The sequence below is a fragment of the Phanerochaete carnosa genome, assembly GCF_000300595.1.
Source record: "Phanerochaete carnosa HHB-10118-sp unplaced genomic scaffold PHACAscaffold_8, whole genome shotgun sequence".
NCBI classification, from domain to species: Eukaryota; Fungi; Basidiomycota; class Agaricomycetes; order Polyporales; family Phanerochaetaceae; genus Phanerochaete; species Phanerochaete carnosa.
The window spans coordinates 1,142,726-1,153,069 of record NW_006767635.1 but is presented as its reverse complement, the minus strand read 5'-3'; the positions used below and the strand labels follow the sequence as shown (position 1 = coordinate 1,153,069).

The following is a 10,344-nucleotide window of genomic DNA, read 5'->3' as shown; positions in this document are numbered from 1 at the left end:
TACATCAACTGCGGTTTGCTGCCAGTGCGTCGGCCTATTGCTGCATAGCACTCTTGCACGCAGCTCAATCTCTGCATGCAGTACCAGCAGCTCCTTGAGGCCGACGTGCTTCCGCTTACAAGAAGTCGATCTTGGTTGCAGCCACGACTTGTACCACTGGCACTCTGCGGGGCTGTTTCCTTCAGTGGCGTCTCATTGCTTGGCCATCATCAGAAGCTTCCGAGTCCGAGGTCTCATGCTGATTGATTCAATGCCTATTATGCACACTCCATTGTCATGCCTGCTGCCACCATTGTGAGGGCATTATCCAAAAGTATGAGAATACCATTGCTAATGTTGAAAATGAATAAGTTTGTGCTGGAAAATCCAATGGCGGGAAAGTCAAACGCTCTCAGGTGGGCTCTTACAGAAGGGTGCATTTTGGGCCTTCTGGCTGCCTACAACTGACATTATAGTCCAATATTCCTGCTAAAGGTGATTTCTTTGGGTATGACTGTGTGAAATGTGGGTATTTTGTGCAGAGGATGCACCCAGAGGCTACCGGCGGACGCTCGAATAAATCCTTTTTAAGATTAGAATTGAGGGAATTTTGGGCCTTTTAATGACCTGAGGGACACTTTATGGACTAATGTGCCCTCGACAAAATACTCCATTTGGGAATAAGCAGGCACTCTTTGTGTGTATTATGGTGAAGTCACACTGGCACCCTTATTGCCATATGCACATCTGCACGAAATTATTTTGCTCTGGCAAGCTATGATACTATTCAATGTACATAATTGATTCTGTATTGCATACATACCTCTCATGATATAATATATACATACGGGCTTCCTTGGGGAATCGGCTGACACGGCGCTAGCCGATACCCCTCGAGTTTAGCAAATACTCTTGGCTGCGGCAAATCCAGAGACGCTGTTTTGTCGTGTACGGCATGTAGTATTAAGCCTCGGTGTCTGCAATCATTCTATCTAATTCAGCCGTACGACCTTGAAACAATAGCGTGTCAATCTGTTCTGTTGAGACAGCGGGCTCGAGCTCGCTCTCATAGTGGCTAGCCTGCCCAGCGAGAAGTTAAGCTTTTCGCCGCGCTGCTGTAAATAGAGATATTTCAGAATCTGAAGTCTTTCCATCAAATCAGCTGACATATTCGTCCTCCGTAAGGTATCAGTCTCCTTGCTAGAGGAGAAAACCCGCTCGCAAGGCACAGCTGAGGCTTGCGCTGGGAGGATGTCTAGTGCGACACGATACATGAGAGGGAAGCGGTGCTGATTATTCTGGGGTGCATGCCATGAGAATCATAATACATGCCTGCAGAAATGCTGTGAACACATACCTGCCAGCTGCGACACATGTCAAAGTCATCAAACTCAGCCTCGGGGAGTGTTGGCTCCTTTTCATAGCGGCTTGCCACGCACCTCGGTGTCGAACCAGAACTTTTCTGGGAACTATGTATAAATAGACTTGCCTATTTTAAAAGTGGGCAGCGAGACGACCGCAGGGCGGAAGCAGATCCGTATGACGGTCTATGTCTCATAACTAAGGTACGGTATCAACAGGAAAGCCATCCACCCCTGCGGCCGCTCCCATCCTCTCCACTTTATGCTAGTTTCGGAATCAATATTGAGCACACCTGACAGCTCTGCTAAGCGTCGCATCAAAATTGCCGCAAAAAGATATATGAGGATGAACCGAGCAATTCGACCTCGTCGCACCCCGCCTATACGGCTATCTACTGTAGATTCTCAACCTGAACGGCGGCCACAGGTGCCTCGAATCTGTCGCTTAGACTCTGGAGATCCCTATCACGAGTCACAGAGGAACTCGTCGGCGTGTGACAGGCTCTCAGTAGTCTTCGCGTCGATACAGGTAAGTGGGCTCCCCTCCAATTGAAATTTTCACGTCCACTTACGCAGCGAATAGTACCAGTATGCTGGCGTGGACACTCGCATCACTCGTCCTGGTTGGCGTCTTGCAGCTCGTACCGGCAGCCATCCTGCCACACTCGAGGGTGGAAGATGTGAAGATTGCGCCGAAAGTCTTCCTTATCTCCATGGTAAGCTCAAGGGAGACCGTATCATACCCTTGGTACTCACTAGTTCACTGCTTAGTTCGACGACGAAGGCTACTCGTGGTGTGCCATCCCTCAGTTCAACGTTCTAGAACACAACATCACCATCCCGGGCTTCTCGCCGCTCTTCCCCCAGGCTCACTGTACAGGGGATGGATCGATATGCCAGCTCACTACAGGAGAAGCCGAGATCAACGCTGCCTCGACGATCACCGCACTCGTTTACTCCCCCGTCTTCGATCTCACACACACCTACTTCCTGATCGCCGGTATCGCAGGAATCAGCCCTAAAATGGGCACTCTAGGCAGCGTCACATTCGCGCGGTATGCCGTGCAGGTCGCGTTGCAGTGCGAGTTCGATGCCCGCGAGAAGCCCGCCAACTTCTCCACAGGCTATGTTCCGCTAGGCTCCACTGCGCCAAACGAGTACCCAGGAACCCTCTACGGCACGGAAGTCTTTGAGGTGAACGACAACCTCCGCCAGCTTGCCATCTCGATGGCCAACATGAGCCAGTTGTACGATGATGCCCAGGCGCAGCAGTACCGCGCCAACTACGCTGGCAACCCTGCCTACGCTGCCGGCGCTGCACCTCCGTCCGTCGTAGCCTGCGACACGGCGACTTCCGATGTCTTCTGGACCGGCGACCTGCTCGCCGGGGCCTTCGAGAACACCACGAAGCTCCTCACGAATGGGACGGCGACGTACTGTACTACGCAGCAAGAGGACAATGGGACGCTCGAAGCGCTCATGCGCGGTGCCCTCGCGGGGCTCGTCGACTTCTCCCGCATCGTCATCATGCGCACTGCCTCCGACTTCGACAGGCAGTTCGACGGAGAGAGTGCGGCCACGAACCTCTTCCTCATGTCGCCTGGTTTCGACATCTCGATTCAAAACATTCCGGCCGCAGGCGTCCCCATCGTGACGGGCATCGTCTCCAAGTGGGAGTCGACGTTTGAGAAGGGCATCGAGCCGAACAACTACATTGGCGACATCATTGGATCGTTGGGCGGTGACCCAAACTTTGGGCCCGGTAACATTTATGGCGGGAAGATTCCTGCAAAACGTTCCTTCCATCGCCGTGGTTACGGTGTTCATTCAACAACTCGTAACGTTTAAACTGTCGTTATATTGCCATCATCTACTACCCTATGCAAACTTGTTTTGTCATTAGTATCCTTCGGACTGGCATTCCCAGGGGGGAGGGGTGCTCGATAAACGGAGACGCTATGTACCGTTTCCTGGGAGTTTCGTTACCGTGACTAATTTTTGATTAGGCTGGTTCCTGCTGCAGTACATTATTATACCCTACGTAACAATTCCACAGTACACTGTGTGCTTGGCGAGCCAACAAAAGTGCGTTGGAATTCTTGCGGAGAGCACGGCCGCTTATTCATTTAATACACCTCTGAACGGGTGTCAGAGAACTCAGAGGGCGAATGGGATCGGCAACTTTTCTGTAGCGATGGCGTCGATCATGCTCAGCGCGGAGCGGCAGAAGATACAGTACGAGACTCGAGGGGAAGTGGAGCGTGTGTAGGCTACAGCTCTTATCGTCTCTAAAGGTCCTCGCGCTGTCAGAATGTTGATATCCGTAGCGCAATATCTTGATGACTACAATACAATTTAAACCGTACGAGAAACAAGGCTACGTAAACCAACAGAGAGAAGAAAAGACAAATCCTTACACTATTGTACAACCCAGACCACAGCATTCCTACATGCAAACCGCCCTCGTACACGCCAGTCCGAGACCAGCAACGCCCTACACACCGCCGTACGGCCGCACGTTGCGCACGGCCTCGACATGCTCGAGCCCGGGGCACACCCCGCGCTGCAGCACGCACCGTGCAACGCGCGCGCCGATGTCCTGACCTTCAAAGTACGCGCCGTGCAGGTACCCTAGCGCCACGCCGCGAATCAGCACCTTCAACAAGTCTCTCGCCAGGCCGGGAAGAATGGCAAAGCAACCGCACACGCACCAAAGTACCGCAGGCTGCCCGCCTCGCCTGCGAACCACACGCGTCCCGCGCGCGGCGTCTCCCTCTCCTCGCCGTCCTCGCCAACATAGCCTCCGCCGACGTCCGCGCGCAAATTGACGTGACGCTCCGCCACGAAGCCAGGCGGCCACGTCGCGTACGCGCCGCGGAAGCGGGGGTCGCTCGTCCAGGTCTTGTAGAAGAACGCGTCCGGTTCCGGCATCGTCCGCGCCCGCCCACCACCGCCACCGCCACCACCACCACTCTGGCTCTGGCTCTGGCTCTGATCGTCCGAGAAAAACATCGCCTGCAGCGCGGCGAGGACCTCGGCCTGCGCGGCGGCGCGCGGGAGGGCGGCGACGCGCCGGGCGAACGCGCCCGTGACGGTCCCGAAGAGGACGCCCGAGCCGGGCAGGAAGGCGGCGTGGTCGAGGCTCTGCCACACCGGGTACCGGCCGCGCTCGCGTGACGCGAAGAGTGCGGTCTGTGTATGTGTGTGCGCGGGCGCACGGGTGTGTGTGTGTGTGTGTGTGTGTGTCAGGGTGAGTTGTGGCGGCGCGAAGGGAGGGGAGGGAGGCGCGCACGACGCACCTCGGTGTCGAACCAGAATTTTTCTGGGAACTGGAGGAAGATCTTCGTGTACTCGCCCTGCAACACACGCGCGGGAAGGATCGCTGATATGAGCGGTTGCGCACGCGGTGGACGCTCGAGGCAAAAGGGCCAGCGCACGCACCATCGTCATGCTGTGTATCGCCTCCGTCTTCCACGCCGGCAGCGGCGGCACGAACGCGACGTCGCCGTGCTGCAGCACCCCGAGGCTATAGCCCGCCCACCGTCAGCACCCAGGAAAAGGCCCTCGAGACGCCAAATAAAAAATAAAAAAAAACTCACCTGAACGTGCAGATGGCGTAGTCTGCGGCGAGCGTCTGCCCGTCGGCGAGGGCGACGCGGACGCCGTGCGCGTCGTACGCGACGGCGGTGACGGTCGCGTTGAGGCGGAGCTGCGCGGGCGCGAGGAACGCCGCGGCCTCGGCCTGCACGAGCGTCTTGAAGCCGCGGGGGTCGAGCGACATGAGGTTCTCCTCCGAGAAGGCCGAGAACGTGTGGTTGTTGTTCTAGTGCCGAGGGTGTGGGCAAATGTGAGTGGGGAGGCGTCGGCAAGCGGGACGTACCCAGGCGGAGGCGAGCCAGGACGACTCTTCGGGGCTGGTTGTGAACTCCCAGTCGAACTGGGCGGATGCGCTCAGCGGAAGCATACGACAGGTGTTGAGTGACGTTTACCTGGTAATATTCCGCCGCCATCTCTTCTGGCGTGTGTGGATGTGAACCGGTGATGGAGTAGCCTGTGCGGGCACTCGCATCGACGAGGCTTTCTGGCAAGCGTGAACCTGGGAGAACCATCGTTACCGGTGACGAGAGCAAGAGAGCCGTCACGGACCTGCGGAGGCGACAAGTCTGTCAAAGTTCTTCGAGGCCGCGTCGACGACGTGGCGAAAATCGAGCTGGCCCTGCTCGTTATACGTCGCTTCACGCGCGCACGGCATCTCAACATGGTCAGCGTCGGGACTGAGAGCATCGGGACGCACTGAGGCCATCGAAGTAGGCGCTCCTCTGGGTGCGGACGCCGTGCTTCTTTGCGAGGGTCCAGACGGGGTTCTCGGGGCCGTCGCCGCGGCGGGTGCCCTGGACCCAGTTGGCGCCGAGCTCGACGGTGTGCTCGCGTCCGGGGGCACCGAAGCGGTGGCTCATCAAGCGCCCGCCGAGCTCATGGCCGGCCTCGACGACGATGAAGTCGGTGACGCCGGCCTCGTGCAGGGCGCGGGCGGCGGTGATGCCGGCCATGCCGCCGCCGAGGACGAGCACCTGAGCGTCCTTGGCGGGGTGCGGCGCGGAGAGCGGGCGCTGGGATGACGTGGGCAGGGCATGGGCCGCCGGGAAGGCCAAGGGACCGAGGAGGGTCGTGAGCGCGAACGTGACTGCGAGGGCGAGCATCTCGGGCGCTCCGAGGATGGGGTGTGGGAGAGGGTGCACGCTGTGCGAGGGTCCTTATATGCGTCTTTTTCTCGGGACGTGCAACGTGATAAGCTTGACTGAGATAAGTGACGGCATTCCCGGAACCGCAGTCACTCGCCAGCGTGGCACAAGCAGACGAGGGCGTCCCGCAATCACCGGACTCCCTGAGGTGCAATGGCCGGTGCGACCCTCGAATGCACTCATGCCGCCGCCACAATGATCTAGGCCGGATCCGGCGAGCTGGTGGCCTCTGCCGCCCCAAGATAATGTCCGGCGTGCAGCACCACCTGGGAACGCGGCCTCGAGGCAGAGATAAGCTGTGGGTAGATCTTGGCAGCGGACGCCGGATCTTGCCCGCCGTCGAGGACGGTCCACGGACTGCAGCGTCAGCGCTAGACAACCGCACCGGACATGTAGAAATATATACGCGACAGGCAGAGACGTGCTAGTAATGTGATATCTATGAAATACAACGCAGAGGTCAGTCAGCATATACAGCATCTCCCAGACGCGATTCGCGACACACTCCCAACAAATGGAAGCTCAGTCATCGAGCTCGTCTTCTTCACTCTCCACTTCTTCTCCCTTCCCCTTCCCCTTCCCACTCCCTCCCACAAAGTCTTCCATAACCATGCCCACCGCAGCGTCCATGGCCGCCTTCGACATCTTTGGCATCGCGCCTGGACGCAGCAGCGGGTGTCGCGCAGGATCCAACGCTTCCGCATCCTCCTCGTCCTCGCTTTCTTCGCCATCTGCGTCCTCGTCCTCGTCCCCGGCCTCGTCCTGCCCACCCCCCTCCTCGTCGCTCCCGCTATCACTCGTCGCCGAGCCGCCATCGCTCTCTCCGCTGTCCACAAAGTCCGAGTCGTCCTCGTCCTCGTCATCTTCGTCCGGCCGAGCGACGCCCTTGCCTTTGCCCTTGACGTCCACCTTGCCACTGGCCGCGACGCCATAGCCCTCCCCGCCATTCGCAGCCTCATCCTGCGCCTCGGGCGCCGGCCGGCCAAAGAGGTGCTTGTGTCGCTTCACCCACGCCGTGATGCCGTCCTGCTCCCGGCCGTCGACCATGCTAAAGTCCGTCTCGACGCACTCGACGTCCTCCTCCTCTTCCTCATCTCCCGCCGCCTCCTCCTTGCCGTCATCCCCGCGCCGCGGCCCCCCGACGCGCCTCCTCACAAACACAGAGCACGTCCTGCCCGTCGCGCTCACGAGCCGCACGCCATCGGTACCCGTCCCAGCCTCGCCCGCCGCGTTCGCACTCCCGACGAGGTCCGCACAGCCCCAGAACTCGGCCGGGCGCCCGTCCCAGAGGATGCCGTCGTCAAAGAACCAGAGCGTGCCCTCCTTCGCCGCCCGGTACGCCTGCACGCCCGCCCCGCCCGCCGCGAGCGCGCTCCGGAACACGCCCGCGTCCGCCGTGTGCAGCAGCGCCACCGGGACGTGCGCGAGGAACGCGCGCAGGAACGGCTCCACCGGCGTGCCCCGCGCGTGCTGCACCGCCGCATCCGTGACGGTGTGGTCCGTCGTGCTGTACGCACCCGTCGGCGCGGCGTCGACGCCGAACATGATCTGCACGTCCTTCTCCCTGTCGCGCGCCGCGCCCTTCCCCGCGTTCTTCCCCGCGGGTGCAGCGGCAGCAGCGGCGGGGACGTCCGCGGACAGGAGCAGCACCGTCCAGTGCCCCCGCGTCTTGCCGCGCGTCGGGAGGAGGAAGACGCGGCGGAGCGCGGCGAGCGGCAACGTGTGCTCGACGGCCTGCGTGCCAGGGTGCACCAGGCGCACGCTGCGCGCGTGCACACGCACGTCGAACCGCTTGCGCACCGGCGCCGCGACGCTCAGCGCGTGCAGCGTGTATCGCGGCGGGTCGGCTTCGTCCTCCGCTTCTCCTTCTTCGTCCTTTGCCCCGTCCTTTGCCTCGTCGTGTGCCGCACCACCACCCGGCGCCGCCCGCAGCCGTTTCGCCCCGTGCGCCCCGCCCGCGCCAGCACCAGCGTCTCCTTCCCCGTCCTCCTCTTCCCCGTCCTCCCGCGCCCGTTTCCCAGGCGTCGCCACCCGGAGCTGCTGCAGCGCCTGTCGCGCGGCGGCCTGGCGCGCCGCCCACTCGCGCGCGAGCGCGTCGGGGGCGCCGGGCGGACATGCACCGCCGAGCGCGAAGCGCAGGAGCCCGTCCGCGACGGTGCGCGCCCCCGCAGAGAGCCCGTCGAGACCGGCGCGCAGGCTGGCCGGGAGCGTGTCCTGCAGGGCGGCGATGTAGTCGTGCTGGCCGTCCATGGTGGTCTGGACGGGCGTGTGTGTGTTTTGTGTGTGTGTGTGTTGGTGGTGGTGGTGGTCGACGGAGATGGGTGAGGTGCGCTTGTGGTCTGGTTTTGGTTTGGGTCGAGGTGGGGTGTGCGGAGAGCGCAGGTCGTGGGGCTGTGTGTGGAGAGGCCGGTTGGGTATAGCATGCGGTACAAGGTTTGATTCCGTTGATGCGCCTGATGCGCCTGATGCGCGTTCAAAATGCATCCGAAGCCTCGCTCTGACACCGCGCAGTTCATATTCTCCACGAAATGTAATCCATTCGTCTAGATAGTCGCGAGTCATGACGGACATGGCTCAAAATCCTCTCTCCCCTTGAACTTCGGCATTCCAAACACCGACTCCTCGTCCTGGAGGTACGTCTTCGATACCATCCCGTTCTTCCAGCCCACAACGAGCTGCGGGCCGAGCCCGCTCTCAAGCATCCCACGTATGAGATCACGCTCCATCTTGAGGCTTTCAGCAAAGCACTCCGCGACCTCCGCCGGCGCGTCCTGCGTCCTCAGGAGCAACCGCGGCGGTACCGCCTGCACCTGCTGCGCCCCCTCCTCCTCGGGCCCCGCACTCTCGGGCGGCGAGACGCTGACCGCCGCATCGTACAACACGCTGCACTGCTCGCCCGTGCACGGATCGACGAGCCGCCAGAGGCACGCCGGGTTGTCGCACGCCGTGTCCACGACACCCGTGTGGTGCGGCTCTGGCACAGCAGGCGCCCCGAGCCCATGTTCTTGAACGTGAACGCACCGCCGCGCCGCGAGACCGCGCGCCACATGTGCTGGCGGTCGCGAGGGCCTTCGTGCTGAAGACAAAGTGCCACGTGCCGGCGCGCGCGGGCGTCCGCCTCGAGCACGACGTTCGCGTCGTCCATCTTGTCCTCCAGCCCCGTCGCCGTTGCGTACGCGCCCGAGGCGACGTTCTGCAGCCAGAACTCGCGGCGCGGGATGTCCATCGGCGGCACCGCGCGCCGCGGCACGGAGGGCGCCGTGGGCAGCCGCACAGTGAGCGACCACTCCTGGCTCGTGTACAAGCCCGTCGGCCTGCAGGCGCGACATGTGCAGCAGCTCGCAGTCGCCGCCGCTCGAGCACTTGGTGTCCATGACCGTGGGCGGGCCGTAACTGCGGATGGTGCAGTAGTCGTATCTGTGCGAGACCTCGGCTCAGCGTCTGCCAAAACGGCGAGGAAGGAGTGCTGCTTACTGCGCCGCGCTTCTCGCCGCCTAGAACGCCCAGAGCTGGTTCGGCCTGCGGTACGCAGAGTGCCCGATGACTTGCGTGCCCGGCTTGGAATGGTTGAAGAACACGTCGAGCACGGCGCCCGTCGCAAAATTGCGGATCGTGTGCTCGAGCTCCTTGCCTTCGCGTTTGAAAATCGTCCAGAGCTGGTACGGACTTACGCTCTCCTGGAAAGGCACGACGTAGACATGGACGTTGCGTCGCTGGGTTCGAAGCTTAGCATGCTCGATCTCGAGCACACTCCCGTCCGCCGCGTTACGAACGATGTAGATCCCTTCCGGAACGCGAAGAGGAGTGTTTGTGAGCAGGTGAGAGCGTGCCTAAAGAGCGCGTGCGAAAAGACTATATTCAGCGAAAGAAGTGATACCTACGACTGTGGGTGCATCTGCGAGCCGTTGCGTCATCTGCTGCTGCGAAATCCGCAGGCTGACACTTGATTGCAACTGAACCGCAAATGAGAGCGCGTGTGCATTCCTAGCAATGTCGAGCGTACCTCAAATATATGGAATGCATGCGTCAACTGAGTATCAAGAGCCTTGGCCGTATTGGCATCTTCTGCCTTGTACAAAAGCCTTTTGTACCCCGGGCCGACAACCAACTCTGATGTGAAGGACAAGATATCGGTCATGGTACTAAGCTGAACGTCAGCTCCTGGGCCCTACAGAAATAAATGACGTCGATACTTACCCAGTAAGCTGCTGAAGATCGCTTTCAAGTGCTGCTGCCATGTCTTCTTTTGCTCCTTCGCATGC

At 60.5% G+C, this 10,344-nt stretch overlaps 4 protein-coding genes across 4 annotated transcripts; 1 reads left to right on the top strand and 3 right to left on the bottom strand.

Annotated features, from left to right (window-relative positions):
* Window positions 1-2,023: 2,023 nt before the first annotated feature.
* On the top strand, window positions 2,024-3,450 carry PHACADRAFT_126450 (uncharacterized protein). Its single transcript, XM_007398835.1, has 2 exons — window positions 2,024-2,056; window positions 2,112-3,450. The coding sequence occupies exons 1-2, from the start codon at window positions 2,054-2,056 to the stop codon at window positions 3,186-3,188; spliced, it is 1,080 nt and encodes a 359-aa protein (XP_007398897.1). The 5' UTR covers window positions 2,024-2,053; the 3' UTR covers window positions 3,189-3,450.
* A 66-nt stretch (window positions 3,451-3,516) lies between these two features.
* On the bottom strand, window positions 3,517-5,995 carry PHACADRAFT_126448 (uncharacterized protein). The gene is made up of 9 exons (XM_007398834.1): window positions 5,635-5,995; window positions 5,487-5,573; window positions 5,330-5,436; window positions 5,221-5,277; window positions 4,940-5,163; window positions 4,782-4,866; window positions 4,640-4,696; window positions 4,052-4,532; window positions 3,517-3,971 (listed from the first exon to the last, which is right to left on the bottom strand). Exons 1-9 carry the CDS (start codon window positions 5,888-5,890, stop codon window positions 3,835-3,837), a joined length of 1,491 nt encoding a protein of 496 aa, XP_007398896.1. The 5' UTR covers window positions 5,891-5,995; the 3' UTR covers window positions 3,517-3,834.
* A 609-nt stretch (window positions 5,996-6,604) lies between these two features.
* On the bottom strand, window positions 6,605-8,332 carry PHACADRAFT_198609 (uncharacterized protein; the record flags this gene model as incomplete). Its single annotated transcript, XM_007398833.1, has 1 exon — window positions 6,605-8,332. One exon carries the CDS (start codon window positions 8,330-8,332, stop codon window positions 6,605-6,607), a length of 1,728 nt encoding a protein of 575 aa, XP_007398895.1.
* A 308-nt stretch (window positions 8,333-8,640) lies between these two features.
* Window positions 8,641-9,532, bottom strand: PHACADRAFT_211801 (uncharacterized protein; the record flags this gene model as incomplete). Its single annotated transcript, XM_007398832.1, has 2 exons — window positions 9,104-9,532; window positions 8,641-9,056 (listed from the first exon to the last, which is right to left on the bottom strand). The coding sequence occupies exons 1-2, from the start codon at window positions 9,306-9,308 to the stop codon at window positions 8,641-8,643; spliced, it is 621 nt and encodes a 206-aa protein (XP_007398894.1). The 5' UTR covers window positions 9,309-9,532.
* Between the last annotated feature and the right edge of the window lie 812 nt (window positions 9,533-10,344).